Genomic DNA, 19,727 nt, shown 5'->3' on the forward strand with positions numbered 1-19,727 from the left:
ACAAATTGTTTCCACGCAAATGGCGTGAATGGAAATCAGTCACAGCCTTGTCATTCCAGGCAAATTGAGCCGAGCATGCACTGCGAGGTGCGTACTACGACACGTAGTGTGCGCTGAGATCTGACAGCATGCTGCCGTCAGACCGTATCCAAAGACTTCGGGAGTGAACAAACAACGCAAATCAACAGCCACCCGTTCAGACCTCCAGGATGCCAAAGAGTCGCGAGGATGAAGTGGAACTGAATCGTGGCCATGCATCAATCCCCCATGCCGCAAGGGGCGTGGAATCCCCAACTGATTCGCCAATCTGACAGCATAGCAGACCCTCCCACTCCTCTTTTCTGCAGGAACAACTGCATCAATTATTGGCGGAGTCTCATGAAGGAAGGATAGATAATTGGCTATTTCAGAGTTGGGCCCAGAAGAGTATTTGCGAGATCCACATCCCTGGCCCTTGTGAATGCCTCGACTGCAGCTTGCCTTTACATTATGGTATTAAAGCAACCATAATCCGCGTCATGTCGGTCCGCGATCAACCAGATACAACCTGAGTCGAGTCCCAAATGGACACCAAGACTACCGACCCCGATTTGGTCGCGTCGACTGACGCGTCGAGCACTGATCCCGCCGACGTGCAACTGCTAGGTAAGAAGCGTTAATTCAGTATGCTCCTTTTTTGCGGGGAAACCCGGTCGGGATCTTAGTTACTGATCCTCTGTCTAGCCCGTATGGGCTACAAGCAGGAACTCCGCCGACAATATTCCACGCTGCAGGTGTTTGCCATTGCATTTAGTATTATGGGCTTGGTACCCTCGATTGCGTCGACACTCTCGTTTTCTCTGCCGGCAGGTCCAGTGGGCATGGTTTGGGTATGGGACCAATCGCATATTGGTTAGTGCGCTCAATTGACTGGCTTTTGCGACACAGGGATGGTTTACGGCGAGTTTGTTCATCTTGTTGGTCGGGCTGGCGATGGTATATCCCGGTTGTGGATCTGATCTCCGTTGAACTATGGAGCTAACATCCGCCAGGCCGATCTTGCTTCTGCGATGCCCACGGCTGGAGGGCTCTATTTTTGGACTCATTATTTTGCTGGACGCCAATGGAAGAACCCGCTTAGCTTTCTGATAGGGTACAGCAATACACTGGGCCTAATTGGAGGGATGTGCTCCGTTGACTGTGAGGATGATCATTGCATATTTCCGTCGCTGTCAATCACTCTGCTTACCTTCCTCGCGGTGTAGATACCCTCGCCCTCATGATCCTCTCCTGTATATCGATCGCACGAGGAGACGGATGGTCCGCCTCACGCGGTGTCATTTATGCTGTTTTTATCGGACTGATCCTTTTACATGGAATCTGCGCCTCCCTAGGTGGCCGGTTTATGCCAAAGATCCAGATATTTTGCATCTACATCAATGTCGCGCTCGTCGTTGCGACAGTGATAGCACTCCCAGTTGGAAAGGTCACCCGCGGCGGATCTCTCAACTCAGCTCATTTCGTCTACCGCCATATTGACAATGAAACAACCTGGCCAACCGGATGGGCATTTATGCTCTCGTGGCTAGCCCCAATATGGTCTATCGGATCATTCGATTCATGCGTGCATATGAGCGAGGAAGCTCTGCACGCTGCCAAAGCCGTACCTCTCGGAATTATTTGGTCGGCTGGCTCTGCAATCGTACTTGGGTTTTTGGTTCTCTCTATCATCGCGGCCACTATGAATCCGAAAGTGAACATAACATTGAATACAGGTTTTGGTCAGCCAATGGCTCAGATTTATTATGATGCGCTAGGCAGAGATGGTGCTTTGGTATTTGTGGCTATACTCTGCTTCACTCAATTCCTCATTGGCCTGAGCTTGATAGTTGCAGCTTCTCGTCAGGCATGGGCCTTTTCTCGCGATGGTGCACTTCCGTTCTCTGTTTTCTTCCGACATGTAAGTAAGCGGATTAAGTACCAGCCTATTCGCGTCATTTGCGGTATCGTGATCGTCTGCCTTGTGTTGGGCTTGCTGTCCTTGATCAACTCAGCTGCTGCCAATGCTCTCTTCTCGCTTTTTGTCGCGAGTAATTACCTCTCATGGGGCACACCGATATTTTGTCGCCTGGTCTGGGGCCAGGATCGCTTTCGCCCAGGCGAGTTCTATACTGGCCGATTTAGCAAACCGATTGCATGTGTGGCTGTTGCCTACCTGCTCTTTGGTGTTGTTCTATCTATGTTCCCAACCGAGGGTCCCAACCCATCTCGTATGTCACGTCCCATCATACAGATGATACAATGGCTGACTCTGATTTTATAGCATCGAATATGAATTACACCATCGTCATCAATGGCTTTGTCTGGGCTGGCTGCATGATATACTACTTTATCTTTGCGCGACACTGGTATACTGGACCACAGATGACTGTTGGTGAGAATGCGTCTACCCTTTCGAATAATACTATCGGTTCCTCGCTGGCTGCCGGTCTCAATGGAAATGGACCTGCCGCTGACGGTCGTAAGGAGGATTGAATCGTCCTCGTTATATTAATATAATGCGTCTCCTTACATGTTTGATATCCATGATACTTAAATTGTAACAACCCTCATTTGGCCCTCGATCGTGGCTTGGGATCCAACACAATCAATGCATCTCAACGGCAGCCGCAGCCGGGTTTGACCTCCTTAGCGCAGGGCCCACGCGACCCGGTATCGGCATCGATGACTATAATCTCGGCAAAGGCATCGATAGTCCAAAACTGCACGTTTACGAGGAATGATGAAACTCCAATGCGATATAGGTTGATTGCAATGTACCGAATGTACGATAGGGGGATATATGTACAAGTTTACAAAAAAAAAACGCCCGCATTAACCTGCTTTTCCCAGATGCGAGCCAGCAAGATGTAAATAAATAGTCAAGGAAAGTCGTCAATGATCAAGAGCAGCCGCTCAAGATAGAACCCGAAAAATAGAATCGTCGAGTATCAGTGTTTTACAGGGCAACCATAAAACCCAGGACACCAGCCATACCAGCGGCGGCAGCGCCGATAGCGGTAGGGCGAGCGAAGGCACCGTTGCCAGAAGTGGAGGAAGAGCCAGTAGCAGACCCGCTGGAAGAGCCAGTAGAAGAGGCGTCACTAGAGGAGCCGGTGGTAGTAGTCATGGTGGTGGACAGGGTAGCGGTGGCTGAGCCCTCGGAGTTGGTCAGGGTGTGGCCAGTGACCCAGGTTGAAGCCTGGCTACGAGCGTCACTTGCACGGCTGGCGGCATCAGAGCCGATGGAGCTGGCCTCGCTCTCGGCAGCAGTGGCGGCTGCGCCAGCAGCACCGGTCAGGGTTGAGACGGCGGCGGCACCACCGGTGTGCACTGCGTTGGCGATGGAGGTGGCTTCAGATGCGGCCTCAGAGCCGATCGACTGGCCGTCGGCCTTGGCGGTTGAGTAAACGCCTTCGGCTCCGGTGATGATGTCGTTGATGTTGTCGCCGACGTCTGGGGAGGCCATGGCGGCAGTGGCCAGGAAGAGGGCGGAGAAGATGGAGAACTTCATTGTCGATATGTAAAGAGGATTGGTATATAGATTGAGGAGTGAGGTTTGGCTTGGAGGTGGGTGATGAAGAATTGAGTTTGAGATTCAATGGATGATAGTCAGATAATCTGGGGGAAAGGGGACTCTTTATAAAATTTCGATGGAGCAGCTCCTGTCCCAAGTTATTGATAGAAACAGCGGAGTTTAATTGCGACTAGTTGGCTAGGCAGCCGAATGAGACAGTGGCAACATGACCTCAGCCTTGTGAATAGCAATTCTCACGTCGATCGCAGGGTCCGCTCAAGGATAGGGGACCAGTGCTGAGCTGGGAAAATGCATGAGATGGCCCGCCATGCAATTTTGGGTAAGCCCATCGTCATTTCGGGGCCCACCGAGTAATATGGGCGCAGCGATGGGGCTGTTTGGGCCCGTTTCATCGTCCCGGGACAAGACCGGCAAGATCTAGCCTGAATAGTCTTGCATGAGCTTGTACTGTACCTGCTTCCATGTACCCCATGCGATGCAGCACAGCCAACACCGTTTTAGAAATTCTCACCTTCGGTATTTGGCTGCCTTTCCCGTGCCAACAACTTGCCGGGACCCCCGGCAGTCCCACAGAGCCCCCTGAGTATTTGGTGTGCACCGGGGAACGTCTCCGCTGATCAGCTGTCCACAAGCTGCGTGAGTGGTTGACCACGAGTGAGTATTTCCGATACGGTGGGTCAACCCAGGCAGGTTGGATAAATCGGGCTTGGCGTCCGTAATGGTCGAAGGTAATAATTTGCTATTAAGGAGCCTTCAATACCGTTGTGATTGCTCTCGTTTGAGAGACGCCAAGACTTGAGGTGACGCGTTCCTGTTTTGGAACTGTTATTTGCAAGGGCAGGGAAGGGCTGACCTGTATCATGATTCGTCGTGGATTAAGTGGCGCGATGCTCGGAACCCGTGGATTGGAGCATGAGGCGCATGATCACGTGACTGTGGCGACGTTCGATATAAAAAGAAACAGGGAAAAGGGTTGAACGGTACACGTCATGGAGTATACATCCTACATGGTACTTGCTATTGCTTGCCATGCAAAACTATGGTGCCTAGTTCTTTACACTCAGGGTTGTATTGATGAATCTTCATATTAATAATTAATCTAGCTAAGTGTACAGCAAAATGCATATGTCCAAATGATGCAGGAAAACGCCACGTTCAATATCAAGTCGTGAACTGGCCGTAAACCTGAATTATAGCTTCCCACCCACCCTTATGATTGGATTCACGCGGGTTGGTCTTATTATCGAGAACCATCACATCCGTCATACGCGTGCTGATTGAGTACCAGACCAGGTTTGTTGGGCTGTTCGTCACTCGCATCATGTTGGATTGGCAATTACCACTGCAGGGCTCGTTATACCGACCGTTCCAATAGCCATCGAAGAAGGCCCAGGCTGCCGAATTGTATAGCGCGACATCAGATCCTCCGTCCACGTTTGTTGCCAATGCAGTACGGCATTTCTGGTCCTCTGTGGCGCACCACGAGAAATCAGGGTCACCGTATTTCGGTTCCGCTGCCCAGGGTGCTGGTGCAGCCTCGTACTCGCCCTGGCCCTGCATATATGGAGTCTCTGTTTGCAGAAGCCCGGCGAAGACGTTCTTCGCGTTGTGGAAGTTATAGTTATACAACCAGTGGTGCTCAGAACCAGTGCCAGTGAGCCATGTGCCTTTGGTTGCTTCGACCAAGATACCACGGCCTGTGGAGATGATGGTCAGGATGGACTCGCTGTCTAGGTTGTGATCGGCCGTCCAGCCCCAGAAGTTCTCGATGTATGCAGATGACGACTCGGTCAGGTGCATCACCATGAAGGCAGCCATGCAGTTCTTGGGGTCTTGCGACGTGCAGGCACCAGAGATACTGGTTTCGGCTGTACCACCAACGGTAGCCATGGTGTTCCATAGACCAACTTCACCTGGCTCGTTGCCTGCGGCATTGATCTCAATAAGCTTGGCACCAGGTAGGATCTCTCCGACAGAGAATCGCATATCCTGGATCTCAATAAGACCAACGTCGCCTGGGTTGCCAAGCTTAACAACTGCTCTCGGATTGCTGACATCTTTGAAGTTGTCACCGTATCCAGAGATTACAGGCCATGCTTCTCCCACAATGCGAGTTCCGACTGGAACGAAGATCGTATCAGACACGCGGTAGATACCGAAAGGGATGAAGGTCACTTTGCAAGATTCGGCATTCTCAGCCAAAATAGCGTTGAGTGCCTTGGTATCGTCGGTTTTACCGTCTCCCTTGACTGTGTATCCTGGGACAGTCTTCACGTTGACAATGTCGGCAGAGTGATAGTCTTGATAGGTAGGTTGTGCTTTGGTGAAGAACTTATCGCCGACAAGGAGCTGAGGAGAGCGCTCAGTGCGCCACTCGACACCAGCCTCATATTTCGTGGGAACGACTGTACCCCAGACCCATGTTTCGATATGAGAGGTAGCAGCCAATGCCACTTGTCCTGCTGTATCGACTGCAATAGCATTTTGGCTATTGTGCTTGAGGTTCTGAATGAGGAACTGGCTGTTCTGGTTGCCATGGTCTCGGGACGAGTCATAGAATCTGATTACAGGGCCGTTGTTCGTGGATAACGAGTCGAGAAGCACCAAACTGCCCAAGCCGTTGCCGGTCATGTCAATACCAGTGCCACAACTATCGAACGTGGCACCTTGAAGAAGTACTGTCCACCCGCCTATAGCATGGAACCCAGTTTTACATGCTTGGAAATAGATATTTTTGAAGTTCACCTGCTGGTTCGAGTTTCTGATTCCAACAGCTCCGCCAATAATGTCCTGGTTTATGTTAACTTGCTTCTGTCTTCAGGCGATCCGGATTTACTTACCACATCAGTTACAGCAATCGTGGAACCGGCTTTCAAATCAATACCAGTGTGGCCAGTTGATTGCGGTGGCATGCGGATCTTGACGTTTGTCAATCCAGAACCCTGCGCAACTCCCCACTGGAGAGCGGTAAATCCACGGCTCGGGTCGAGGGCAGTGGTGTCCAAGATGACGTTCTTGAGAAGCATTGCAAAGCTTGTCTCGGGTGCGCCGTTTTTCTCGTCGTACCCCATAATGAGATGGTCACCTTTGAAACCTGGAGCGGCCTTGAGGATAGGAGGGTTCAACGGGTTTCCGACGATGATGGTTCCAACCGTCAGACTAAGAGTGCTACCCAGTCTATACTCACCCCCGGGAAGATAAACCTCAGCGGGATAGCGGGTAACACCATGACCCTTTCGGCTGCCGCCAGCGCCATCGTCGTCGATTGCCTTTTGCAGCTTGGCAGTTTGATCTCCAGAGCCATCGTTGACAACTGAATAGTCCATGACATTACGGAACACTGGATACCGTTCCGTCGAGTTAACAAATGGGGCAATACCTGCTCCCTGATTATTGTGGTCTTGATCATCGAGCCAGAAGACTTCCGGCGACTTGGCCGCAGGGCCGGCGCATGTCTTTGTTGCAGGAGCGAAGACTGGATGAATTACGGACCTGAAGGTGTGGTTAGCTATGAATAAGCCGCAGTGCGAAATATAAACATACGTGGCTGGCGCGGCGATGCCGTGCCCTGTCGGCGAGGGGGCTCCCTTTGAAGAATTGGGTTTTGCTGATGGCACGCTAGTTGTTGGAGATGTACTCGCTAGCGTTGTGTGATCCGCGGGCTTCGTCCGTACGATGTTGGATGTTATTGATGACACGCTAGTTGTTGCAGACGCACTCGCCAACGTTGTGTGATCCGTGGGCTTCGTCCGTACGATGCTGGATGTTGCTGATGAAACACAGGTATCCTTTGCCGACCTCGTTACCGGCAACGATGAAGAATTCGGAACCCAGTCCACGGACGTCGTTGAAGTTGGCGGCGCACCAGTCAGTCCTGCCAACGAAGATGCCAGAGCCCAGTCAAAGAACGGAACCGATCCATCTGCCGATGGGGCAGCGATACGCGGCGATTCAGACGAGCGAACCAAGTGAAGAGGAATAGTAGCACTGAATGCCGTTGAAACAACAGCTGCAACTGCGGCACAAGATAACAGACCCCGCATATTCAATTCTTGACCGTGATCTCGGCCCTGAACAGTACACAAAAGCAGTAACAGGAAGAAGGATAGAACGGTTGAGAATTAGAAATACCTTTCAAACAAATGTCAGACTAAGCAACTGTCACCATGCAAGACATGTTGGTATGGGCGGATCAAAATAACTTGTATCTGGAATGTTTGCGTGGTTGTCGTCACATACTAACTGGCCGGGCGAAAAAGCCAGGATGTTGATCTGCGCCCCCTTGCAAGTCCAGGGAGTAAGAGGCCTGTTAGATAACGAAACAATTAGAGTATCTTTGTTTGCTGCGATATCTCGCCAATTCTATTCTATTTTTTTATCTAATGATAAGGTGACGTCTAGTGTTTTTACAAGTCCAATGTCGGGTTGTAGACGTCGCTGTTGTGGTTTTTCCTAAATGGGACTGGTAGCGTCCCCCAAACTATGCCATTGTTAACCCCCAAGATTCACATCTCAGATCAGATAGTTTCAATTAATATCAGCATCAAATTAGTCTGCTGAGTTATCGCTCACTTAGCTTTTGACTGAAAATGATCTAATAACATTAAAAGGCGGGTAGAGCGTCAAACGTTTTACCGTAATCGCACTTGACCGAGTTGTCAATATATATATCTTCGACAACCATGCTTAAGCACTGCAACTCTTTTTGTAAGAGATGGCCAATAGTGTTTCTTGGAAAGCAGACATGCTTTATATATTTACTCAATTCCCGCTAATCGTTGGTTATCATCGAGCTAGTATGTTGCGAGATACCTTTAACATTAGTGCCATTAACTTATTCACTTCGATGTTGAAAGTAGCGCCAAGACCTCAGGACCTTTCGCAGCCCAGACACGCATGGTAGCAGTTTATCATCTACATAATGGGCCCACCGCGTTACCCCTTGCGTTTCCTAGACTCAATGGTGTTGTTGTCTCAGTAGCGTTCCGCGCTTCCCTCACATACCAACGGTAACGACGCAACGGCGAACATGCTCCCAGTTCTAAATAATCATGTTCAAAATTATCGATGAGACCACCTCAATACCCCTGTACCTGCCCACGAAAGGCGCTAAGTTACTAACTGATGCTGACATGAATTTCAGCCCACTCACTTCCGAGGATCAGGAGCCCAGGCCTCACTACTTGATGAAGTGGAACATCACCTGAGGTCGGAAAAAAACGCAAAAGGAGGAAACATTCAATAGATACGAAGCTTTAGATGATTTGAATAATAAATGGCAACGGTGTCCTACTATGTCTAGCCCCTTTTAAACCTGATTTAATTCATCGGCCTATCGAGGAGCCTGTAAAGAGATCTCCTATGTGGAGAAATGATACATATTTAAAGGAATACTGTAGAATATATTTCCAGATAACGCATGAAATTCACGGTCGAGTTATAGGTTGTCAGTGAAAACAACAAATTGTGCAAAAGCCACCTTTTTTCAATAACGACGATAACAATGGCGAGTCAGCTAATCACAAGGGGCTCGGCATGAGGTTTCTCTTGGTGATTGATAGCTTTATGTGGCCATTTGGTGTTACCTGCAATAGAAAGCTATCTCGGAAGTGTATCCGTAAGTCATTCTTTTCTTGCAGCACCAGGTAGTACTTCATGCCCCTAAACATTCATGGTGAGCACATCGGTATAGCCACAGCGAATCAGAACTTGATCTTCGGGGTTTTCAACGCAAGTCCACTTGGTCCCAGACTCGAGCGAGACCTGACCCTTCTCAGCGATCGGGCCAGAAACTCGCTCAAGCTCCAAAGTGAATCTGTGGAAGTCAACAGCGCCGTCGGGGAATCGAATGTAGTATTGACCGTTGTTGCATCGGGCGCTTTGTTTCGGCGAAGCTCCGTAGCTCCTGTAATACCATAGATACCAATTAGCCTTCGTGCATGTCAAGCTGGAAGCTTACTTTAGATTGATCTTACCAGATCAAGTTACAATCGGTGGGAGTGTCATCTGGGTAGTTCGGATCAATCACCACGAAATGCATAGTAGCAGAGGAATAGGTTGTTGCCGAGGCCCTGAAATCGCTAATTGAGATGGAATTTTCGCGCTTGGAGTTGGCTGGAGCGGCGAAAACCGAGCTGGCGGCGAGGAGAAGAGACGCGGCGACGAAGTTCATGATGTTGGTTGAATTTAGTAATGAGGTATTTGAAATATATTTAAGAATGATCTTTGAGCTATGCTGGATGATTCCCCAGAACTGCGAAGGCACACGCTTTTATGGCCTTGGTGGACGGCCGTTGCTGTCCTTCTTAGGCATCCAATATCTAAAATGTTTCAACAACAGCGACACAAACTAAGTCAACAATCGTGTCTAACCTGAACAATTGGTAGTCAGTAGTCGAGGCTGAGCAACACAAGATGAAACATTGCTGTGAGTTTGACGTATCCCATTTAACCATCAGTCCTGGATATGTATGTAAGGCGAACCATCTGTCCAGGGATTGGATGAAAGCTTCAGATTCTATTTCAAGGCAAAACGGTTGCAGACGCCTCATATAAGGCCTCCCAGTCATCAGGCCTTTGATGCTGACAGGCTTAAACCCGAATGTAGATCTTTGCTTTATACGGAGTAGGCATGACCCTTGTTGAAAAGCAAATTTCGATTCTCGACGCGTCCGAAAGTAGCATCCGGAGATGAACGCTCCCACATCATTATTGTCTCTCATATTGTTATAATCACGAAGTGAAGTGATTTTGAAAAGTGCTTTAGTTTAAGAAGACAACATCTGAACATGCGGGGTCTTTAACATTGTTCAACGATGGATCTGGTGGAAGGAATATCTTGTTACTTTGTCGGCTGAAAAGAAAGTAGGTCGACCACGGAAGAGATTAGATCTCTCAGTGGCATGACAGGTGATCATCGGCCCGCAGGTCCGGTGGATTTGAACAATTGATATACAGGACTAACGATATTTGCCGCATGAACCGCCGTCTGCCGCCTAAAAATCCTACCAGGCAGGCACCTCGGAGCAGCGCGTTGCCGAAAAAGAAATTAGGTGTGTGAGAATCTCAACATTGATGATCTCTGCCTACTCGAGCGTGGTGGTTCCTTGGCGCCTGTCTTGGCCTGGTCTTAACCGAAGGTGTTGCGGGCTGCCCCAAGATCAAAAGATCAATTGCCGCTCTGATAAGATTGAATTTCCATGGCATCCAATCCAAGGTAAGGTGAGACTCTAAAATTTACGTCAAAGGTTTGATCTATATGATATGTGGATTGACCTTAATCCTCGAAGCGGTAACGGACCTCTTAGTAATTTGACGCACATCCAGCCCCATGAACTTGTTTGAATGGACTGTCCGCCAAGTAGACCACGTCTTGTTTGATTAGCGACATCGGATTTATTCGCGCAATCCCCGATGCTGTAACGCCTAGTGCCGAACTTGAAGGCCTTGAACGCCGGATCATTTCGGTTGTCTCTTTCCAGTATGCTGGCCGTCCTGATATTGTCGGTTAGAGTGACCTACAGCCATAACTTCCGAATTTGATGCACAAGCTAATCAGTGAGGGGGTTGTTAGAAGGGTGTCGGATGTTGCCGTCTCTTTTGGGCAGCTTACGGATGGCCAGTGGGGCCAAACTCTCACAGCACACTAGGGCCAGTTGAATATTGCTGATTGGACCAGAATATTATCAGATCATCTGATAGGAGGTGGTTCAATCTCGCTTTGGTATGCGGAAAGACCCTGAAATTTCCCCTACATAATTTCTTCAACTGCCCTGTGCATTTCTGCCGGGTCTTTGAAACAAATTTTTCGAAACATATCTCATCGATCAACCAGAATTTGTCTTTCTGTTGGATTATGGAGAAGACAACTGCTGTTGACCAGGTCATACCGGCCAGCGGCATCAATCATGATGCCGAGAGAGCCATGGAGTTAGACCAGGCCCGGAATGACCGCTCTGATGATAAGGTCGGCATTTCTGATGCAGATTCAGCTGAGTTCCAGGGTGGTGTCCAGCGAGTGCGAGCCATCACCGCCTCTTGGTCTACCGAAACACTCATTCTGATGTTTATTCTGTAAGTCTGAATCCTCGATTTCGGGAAATCCTCACTTGGTCTTCTATCTTCTACCTAGACAAGATCTAATCTTATTTGGGCATACAGACTCTACCTCGTGTCGTTCGTCGATGCGCTCTTATCCTCGGTCCAGAGTTCTCTGAATCCTTACATTACTTCATCGTTCGAGAGTCATGGTCTACTCCCGGTTGTTAGCGTTGTTTCTACCATTCTAGGTGGTTCTTCCAAACTTACTCTGGCCAAGATCATCGACATCTGGGGTCGTGTAGAGGGATTTTTGTTCATGCTTCTCATCATCGTTGTCGGCCTGATCATGAAGGCTACGTGTACAAGCATGGAGATGTATACCGCGGCACACACTCTATACTGGGTGGGTCACATCGGTATAACTTATGTCGTTGAAATCATGTTGGCCGACATGACCACTCTGAAAAACCGTATGATCATGCTCGGTATCAACGGCACACCAGGTATTGCTACCACATTTGCCGGTCCCAAAATCGCGGCTCTTTTTTATGCCAATCTCAACTTCCGTTGGGCATTTGGTGCCTTTTGTATCATACTGGTCGGAGTTTGTATCCCCGTGGCTGTTGTGATGCTATTTATGCAGCGCAAGGCCGAGAAAACCGGCATGTTGCAAAATGAGCGTTCTGGGCGGTCATGGTGGCAATCAATTTCTCATTACTTTGTTCAATTCGATGGTGCGTATCACAAATCTAATTTTGGCGTCAGGCTCACGCTAATAATTGACCATTGTACAGTGATTGGAATCATCTTGATCACCGCAGTTTTTTCTCTTATCCTACTCCCCTTCAGCATTGATTCGTATGCCCCGAAAGGCTGGGCAAGTGGATATATCATCGCCATGGAAGCCCTGGGCGTTGCTTGTATTCCTGCATTCTATTTTTGGGAGAGATACTTTTCGCCCGTCCAGTTCCTCCCTTGGAAGTATTTGAAGGAACCAACAATCATTGGCTCATCGCTACTTTACGGCGTTATGTTCATCTCAACCTAGTAAGTCCTTCATATTTACCCGAGCCAAAGCAACGCACTGACAATAAATAAGTACATGGAACACCTACTTCGGCTCCTACCTCCAAGTTGTCAACAGACTGGATATCACCACCGCCAATTACGTGCTGAACGCTTACTCCCTAACATCGTTCATCTTCAGTCCCATTTTCGGCCTGTAGTTATCACCCTTGTAGGTTCCTTGGACCAAACGCTAATATGACCAGGTTGATCCGCTTCACTGGAGAGTTCCGATGGACCGCAATGGCCGGAATCCCAATCTTCCTTCTAGGCACCGGCCTCCTGATTCCCTACCGCCAACCCGGCACCGGCGTCGGCACCTTAACAATGACACAAATTCTTGTCGGACTGGGCTCTTGTATTTTCACCGTGTGTGGCCAGATCGCCATCATGGCAAGTGTCAGTCACCAAGAAGTTGCGGTTGTCATGGCCATCTGGGGCCTTTTTGGCTCTATCGGTGCAGCCGTCGGTTCTGCAGTCGCTGGTGGCATGTGGAATAACATGTTGGAGAAGGAACTGTTCAACAGACTCCCTGAAGACGCCAAGAGCCAGGCCGCAAGCATCTACGCCAATTTGGTGACGCAGATGTCGTACGCAGATGAAACTCCGGAGCGGAACGCTATTGTTGGCGCTTACGGTGATGTCCAGCGGAGGATGGTTATCGTTGGAGTCTGCATCACTCCTCTGTGCATTCTTTGCACTTGTTTCTGGCGCAACGTCAATGTGAAGAAGCTCTTCAAGGAGCAGACTTCCGGAACTATCTGGTAGAGGGAATTACTCACATAGAAAGGTGTAATGGGAGACCTGCGAGACGGTGATGGATAGATCTCTGATCGTTGTTTTGATTCAAATTTTTCATGTCAGATCCTGAAGGTGATACTCAAGGTGAATGAATAACAAGATTGTCAATTCATAGTCATGGTTAAATGCTCTCATTTATAAATTCCACTTATATTTGTCGATTTCTAAATTCGACAATTTCCCCTTTACATTCTACTAGTTTCCAAAATAGACATAAACGGCGTCGAGCGGATTTGCTTACAGTAAGCTCTAGGTGCACAGAGAGGCAAACCATTGGTATTATCAATACCAATATCCATGATCTTTGGGCAATGAGCGCAAAGTACGACTATATTCTAGGTATCCCTCCGGGTGCTCCTTAAGAGCAACCAAATTTGCCTCATACTCCCCTAGATTGAATATTCGCTGCTCTTCCTCGGTTCCCTCCCTCCTCCCTTTCCAATGGTATTCACCCGCATAGTCTACCATTCTGTGAATTATGAGTTCATGCAGAAAGGACCCGCCGCAAAAAGGATAATCCACTTTCTCGGCCTGTGGATAGAGGCGCCGAAGCGCAAATGCGGGATATATACCGTTACCCCAGGGTACTGAAACTCCAACTTTGACCGAAACATTATCCGAGATTTCTTTCAGATGCAGGCGCCAGTTGTAATAGTCCCAATTTTCCTCTGGAATATCCCAGTCTTCGTGTGTAACTGGACATAATAAGCCTGTAAAATGCCGAAGAACACCCCAACGATCTATGCCACAGAACTGACGATTCTGACACTCTGCTAATACTGCCACGACATCTCCTAACAGGAGAGAGCCGCTAGTAGATTCCATGATGTAATTACTATCAAGATCATTAGCCAGGGATATTCAAGATAAAGGGAGAATTTACTATGACTGATCACTGGAATAGTCACTAAAACACTCAACCTCTATGCATCGGCAGGGAGGCTGTGTGGCTAGCATAGTGGTCCATGATCCAGGTTTATCATAGATGCGCTTTGTCAAATCGAAATCTCCTTGCTCTTGCTCCGGAGGGTCGGTATATATCTGTGTTGAGATGCCTAGCCTATGAAACGCAGGATTCAATTTGAATGTTTGCGGACTATCCGGCTGTTGACGAAAACCTTTGTCGTGAGGTCGATACCAGCAGGCTTGCTGAAGTGCGGGAGAATTTTGAATAACGTTTTTCCATCCGCGGCAAACTCGTTGCGCCCGAATTACTTCGTCGAGGGAATTCAATTGCAGGATTATGTGCTCAAGGATCTCACATATACCAAGCGCACGCTCAATAGACGACTCCATTTTAAGAATTTCGCAAGTTTTCGCTTTGATTGTTTTCAGGCTGCACGTGAGGCTTTTGCAATTGAAGGGAAATGCAGGTTATGGGCGAACTTCTAAAATCTCTACACACACTAAAGTGAGTCAGAATCTTCTTGATTACGATTCACCATCGTACTAAAAGTCTGCCAAGAATAGGGCAAGACATAGAGTAGCCATAATAGGTGTAGCGTATTATGGAAGATGATACTCGACAGTATGGAAAATGTCTTGGCTTCCAAATTTCCGCAATTTCCAGATAAAGCGGAGATTTGTCTAAAATTTATTCGTAATTATTCACATATATGACCTTTTCACTTAATGACAATCGGTCAAGTGCCTGCTTCTCAAACATCCACTATACCCTGCCAAGGAGACCTTGAGCGGTTGTAGTCTTGGTCGCAAGAGCAATTAATCCTCCCACTACAGACATTGCTCCACTGAAGATCGAAACCTCCAAAAATCCGCCATACTTGTTGAGCAGCGCACCATTGACTGGAGGCCCGATCAAAGCAGCAAGAGAGGCAACCCCCATTCCCGTGCCCAAGTATGTTCCGATAGCCCGAGGATCTAGGATAACAATTGAAAATGCGGCAGAGGAACCAGATATGATTGTTCCCGACCAAAACCCAAAAGCGATCGAATACACGATCAGAGCCGGGGTTGATTCAGCCTTGTTCATGCAAAAAATGATGATCCCGGTGAGGATACCGCCCATGCTCAGAACGTTCAATCGACCAAACCTATCTGCCAGAACACCCGGGATGACACGCCCAAAGGTCGAAGCAGCGTTGAGAATTGCGAGTAGATACGAGGCAAGAGTTGCATCCATCCCTCTTGATACCGCGTATGTTGGGATGTAGAAAAGTGGAGTGAACAGTCCGAGAAACATGAAGAAGATTGCGGTGACCAGGAGTGAAAAATTGGGACTTTTGAATGCCGATACAAGGAAGAATGTTGTTTTGCGTGGTGGGAGTCGAGATTTGACAGCGAGGCATGAGAAGACCAGGAGTGGAGTGATCACGAACCCGATGATCCGAACTGACCATCCGAACCCAAGGGATGTGCTGTTCAGCATCTTCGACAGGGCTATAGGGATCACTACACCACCTATGGAGGATCCAGAAACTGCCGCTCCCAAAGCAGCGGCGATATTCTTGTCGAAATGTTGGATAACTGCTGCCATTGCTGGGAATTGCAAAAGACCCATGGAAGTGCCCAGAAGAACACCTTGCGCGAGCATGAACTGCCAGTATTGCTTGCATAGACTTGTCATCATCATAGCAAAAAGATACATTATTGCGGCCGGCCGAATAACCTTTTTCTGTGTCAGTACCCATGGTCTCACCAGCCTTCACGACTTGAAGATCGAAGAACATACCCAAGCTCCATATCGATCAAACAACGGTCCCCCGAGAGCACCTGCCGCGAATTGAAGAAAGGCTGCCAGGGACCCAATCCATGCAACCTTATCCGCGGACTCATTTTTCAGTTGGTGTGAAAGATAGTATTCCTCAAATATGCCAAATGAGTTGGCGAACCCTAATGCCGAGAAGAAGATGCATGCAGTTCCTGCTGTAACAAGCCATGCCTGGAGACCACCATCCGGTGCTTTTTCAATAACTTCCTTCTCGCTGCTCTCCGTCGAGGGGATAGGATCAGTAGCAACTTCCTGCGTAGCCTCGATGTCGGATTCGTTAGCACTCATGCTTAATATATATTGAGCTGATGTCAAAAGAGATAAGAAAGTTGATATCAAGATGGTATTGTGGATACCCTATTTATTATTCAGGACCTACTACTGAAATGAGAGAGAATCGTGCATCTTTATAAGCCTCCAAGATACTAAAGGCCGTTTCTCTAAATTGTATACATATCACCGATCGTGAGGCGGAGAATTGCAGACGAGACGGACCAAAGGCGCAATTCCCGAGAATGTAAGACGGAGAATCCGCGGTGGTGGGGAAGGAGTCATCTCTAGCCCCCTGCCGGTTTTTCACCGATGAATATATTCATTTGGGGTCTTTCCCTTTTTGTGCGTTCAAATATGACTCAATCATGGATGATGGAAGCCCACTGTTGAGCGCGATGTCGACGTCCGGACTGAATCCTCGGCGTAGAAGGCCGCCTGTGTAAGTGCCAAGCCACGACTCATAGTTTCGCGCTAACATTGAGAAAAGGTCATGTACGCTTTGCAGGCGGAGAAAGATCAAATGCAACAGAGAGGCACCCTGCAGTAATTGTCTTCGAGCTAAGAATAAGAGTTGCATCTATGAGAATTCAGCTCAACCGCTTCGGCGGCTTGGTAATGAACCAACGTTTCAGCTGAATTCAGCCCAGGAATATCACGAACCTCAAAACTCGTTTTCTGTGTGGCGATCTTCAGCCCCAACTCAAGAGCGTACGCCACAGACTGGGTTGTCGCAACCCACAGCTACCAGCTCAATCGCAGCTTCAACTCCATCCAGCCACTCATCTACTCGAGAGGTTGAGTTCCTCAGGAGCAAGATCAGAGAACTTGAGGAGCAACTATCCAAGGCAGCAGGAACCCCAACCCAGTCCACTGCTCCTACTCCAACCTCCGACATTGAAACCACGACTTCTCAATTAGCGGGCACTTTCCACGTTCATAATGAGAACCTCCCTTCTAACCATGGAGAAAGCCAGGTCATTAGCCGCACTTTTTGGCATAAAACGCGACTGTATGGTCAGAGTCATTGGATTGGGGGCATCTCATTGGTAGATCGCTTTTATTGTCCAAATCATGAATTCTTGACTGACCAAGTATTAGCTTCGTGAACTGGCTGAGTCAATTGAGCCATACCTTTTAAAAGAGGGATCTAAAGCTGTGTCTGGCTTGCAAAAATGTAAATATCTGGGCAAGATGATCAAATCACAGCGTGCTCCTCAATGGCCAGTACCAGTTACGCCAGATCTGCCTACAAGAGATGTTTGTGACACTCTTGTTGATTGTTACCTCCGAACTGTGGAAAGAATTTACCGGGTCGTGCATATCCCGACATTCAGAAAAGAATACGCAAAGATATGGCCGTCAGAAACCCAACCTGATGCAATGTTTCTGGTTCAGCTCAAGCTCGTGCTTGCTATTGGAACGATTACCTATGATGAAGATTTCTCGCTACGTTCTTGGGCTACGCACTCGATTTATGAGGCTCAAACATGGGCCTCCGAGCCAGAATTCAAGTCCCGACTTGCCATTCCATTTTTGCAGATTCAGATCCTGCTACTAATAGCTCGAGAACTCATTGGCGTGGACGGAAGGATGGTCTGGGTGTCAGCTGGAGCATTGATGCGAACGGCTATGTATATGGGGCTGCACCGAGATCCCGCATGTATACCAAAAATGTCTAGATATGCGTCGGAGATGCGCCGAAGGTTGTGGAACACCATTCTGGAAATATGTCTGCAGTCCAGTATGGAGTCCGGAGGTCTTCCACTCATCTCTGTGGATGACTTTGACACAGAGGCACCGGGAAACTTTGAGGACGACCAGCTTGAGATGGAGGATTGCACCTCTCATCCAGAGAGCAAATTCACCTCGGTCTCAATAGCGATCGCGCTCCGAAAGATGTTTCCGATTCGTCTTGCCATTGCAAAGTCTCTCAACGATGTGCGTTGCCAAAGCTCTTATGAAGAAACGCTTCGCCTTGACGCAAAACTCAGATCTTGTTACAAAGAGATGTGCCGGACTCTTCGCGAGTATATCTCGAGATCCGCGCAAAATTCGCTTTCAAGATTTGAGCTTCTTGTGCTGGACTTCATTATGCGTCGGTATCTCTTGTCTATTCATATCCCTTTCTTTGGCCCGTCCTTGCATGAGACAGCCTATGCCTTTTCTCGAAATGTCGTCGTTGAAACTGCGCTCAAACTATTTACCTCGGCCCACAGATCTCATGCTTCGCGCGCGGGATCGTCATTGAATACGGACAAGTCACCTGGCGAAACTGAGTTCTCCCGGCTGGTGGTAAACGGATCTGGTTTCTTCCGCACAGCGCCCATGAACGCATGTTTCCTAATATCAGTTGAGATAAGAACAAGGATAGAGGAAGAGGAGAGCTTGGATGTCTTGAATATACGGCCTGACCTGCTGGCAGTAATGCATGACGCGAAAGCCTTGAACTTGCGATGTATAGAGGTTGGAGAAACAAACACCAAGGGCTACTTGTTCATGTCTCTCGCCCTAGCACAAATTGATGCTCTAAGGCGAGGCGCCACGAAAGAGGAGACTCCATTGTTACTAATAAAAGCTGCTGAAGATGCGGAAGAGGATTGCTTATCAATTCTAGAGCATTTTGCAGCCAAGGGTCAGAATGAGAAAAACGGAGATGGGCTTGATTCTTCCTCTACAAATCCACTTCCTGAAATGGTAGGAGATTGGGACTTCATGGTTAGTGGAAATTTCATTCCTTCATTTTTGCCCCACTGACTCATTTAGATGGCTGATGATAATTTGGACTTTCCGGATCTCGAACCCGTGAGCTGGATGATGAGTGGAATACCATATGGGATCCCCTAAATAAGCCCGACACTTTTTTCGAAATCCCGTGGCAGGTCTCTTCATCTACCAAAGAAGCAATACTGGCTCCATAGTTTGGGATCTACGCGATCAGCTGGATATATGAGTTCTGCAATCCGACTCTAGAAGTGTCTCGATCCTTATCTAGATATCGTGGAAGAGAATTCCGATGAGGAATCACGGAAATCGAAAAATGACTCACGAGTGGCAAGAATGGCTCTAATTTCCGTTTGATGCAATGTGCCAAGTAACACCTGCAATCCGATTTGAAGCGATTGCCGACCATGGTTCGTAGGTAAATGAAGGGATACTACGACATACCTCGGGCAAGTCTCCGTTAGCTCATAGCCACCGCACCATGAAAACCTGAGAACTTCAAATCTAAGAGAAAGCTGTCGACTGAGCAGAACTCTGATC

The 19,727-nt window shown here is 48.3% G+C and overlaps 7 protein-coding genes across 7 annotated transcripts; 3 read left to right on the forward strand and 4 right to left on the reverse strand.

Annotated features, from left to right (window-relative positions):
- Positions 1 to 563: 563 nt before the first annotated feature.
- Positions 564 to 2,762, forward strand: PENARI_c003G02688 (putative GABA permease (Uga4); the record flags this gene model as incomplete). The annotated part of the gene is made up of 5 exons (XM_022628180.1): positions 564 to 645; positions 724 to 891; positions 1,374 to 2,249; positions 2,303 to 2,500; positions 2,647 to 2,762. The coding sequence occupies 5 exons, from the start codon at positions 564 to 566 to the stop codon at positions 2,760 to 2,762; spliced, it is 1,440 nt and encodes a 479-aa protein (XP_022492090.1).
- A 215-nt stretch (positions 2,763 to 2,977) lies between these two features.
- On the reverse strand, positions 2,978 to 3,532 carry PENARI_c003G07624 (putative GPI anchored protein; the record flags this gene model as incomplete). The annotated part of the gene is made up of 1 exon (XM_022628534.1): positions 2,978 to 3,532. The coding sequence occupies one exon, from the start codon at positions 3,530 to 3,532 to the stop codon at positions 2,978 to 2,980; it is 555 nt and encodes a 184-aa protein (XP_022491839.1).
- A 1,185-nt stretch (positions 3,533 to 4,717) lies between these two features.
- On the reverse strand, positions 4,718 to 7,599 carry PENARI_c003G00475 (glycoside hydrolase family 55 protein; the record flags this gene model as incomplete). Its single annotated transcript, XM_022628029.1, has 3 exons — positions 4,718 to 6,346; positions 6,397 to 7,048; positions 7,100 to 7,599. The coding sequence occupies 3 exons, from the start codon at positions 7,597 to 7,599 to the stop codon at positions 4,718 to 4,720; spliced, it is 2,781 nt and encodes a 926-aa protein (XP_022492113.1).
- Positions 7,600 to 9,217: 1,618 nt separating this feature from the next.
- On the reverse strand, positions 9,218 to 9,728 carry PENARI_c003G04534 (uncharacterized protein; the record flags this gene model as incomplete). The annotated part of the gene is made up of 2 exons (XM_022628314.1): positions 9,218 to 9,461; positions 9,532 to 9,728. The coding sequence occupies 2 exons, from the start codon at positions 9,726 to 9,728 to the stop codon at positions 9,218 to 9,220; spliced, it is 441 nt and encodes a 146-aa protein (XP_022491710.1).
- Positions 9,729 to 11,411: 1,683 nt separating this feature from the next.
- PENARI_c003G08124 (uncharacterized protein) lies at positions 11,412 to 13,429 on the forward strand (the record flags this gene model as incomplete). Its single annotated transcript, XM_022628571.1, has 5 exons — positions 11,412 to 11,629; positions 11,717 to 12,330; positions 12,391 to 12,643; positions 12,696 to 12,818; positions 12,868 to 13,429. 5 exons carry the CDS (start codon positions 11,412 to 11,414, stop codon positions 13,427 to 13,429), a joined length of 1,770 nt encoding a protein of 589 aa, XP_022491715.1.
- Positions 13,430 to 15,131: 1,702 nt separating this feature from the next.
- PENARI_c003G09948 (MCT family MFS transporter) lies at positions 15,132 to 16,481 on the reverse strand (the record flags this gene model as incomplete). Its single annotated transcript, XM_022628696.1, has 3 exons — positions 15,132 to 15,138; positions 15,205 to 16,091; positions 16,155 to 16,481. 3 exons carry the CDS (start codon positions 16,479 to 16,481, stop codon positions 15,132 to 15,134), a joined length of 1,221 nt encoding a protein of 406 aa, XP_022492132.1.
- Positions 16,482 to 16,831: 350 nt separating this feature from the next.
- Positions 16,832 to 19,310, forward strand: PENARI_c003G02725 (fungal specific transcription factor domain-containing protein; the record flags this gene model as incomplete). Its single annotated transcript, XM_022628182.1, has 4 exons — positions 16,832 to 16,905; positions 17,038 to 17,512; positions 17,565 to 19,181; positions 19,230 to 19,310. The coding sequence occupies 4 exons, from the start codon at positions 16,832 to 16,834 to the stop codon at positions 19,308 to 19,310; spliced, it is 2,247 nt and encodes a 748-aa protein (XP_022491736.1).
- Positions 19,311 to 19,727: the final 417 nt, after the last annotated feature.

The sequence above is a fragment of the Penicillium arizonense genome (assembly GCF_001773325.1).
Source record: "Penicillium arizonense strain CBS 141311 chromosome Unknown PENARI_contig003, whole genome shotgun sequence".
In the NCBI taxonomy this organism is placed as follows: Eukaryota; Fungi; Ascomycota; class Eurotiomycetes; order Eurotiales; family Aspergillaceae; genus Penicillium; species Penicillium arizonense.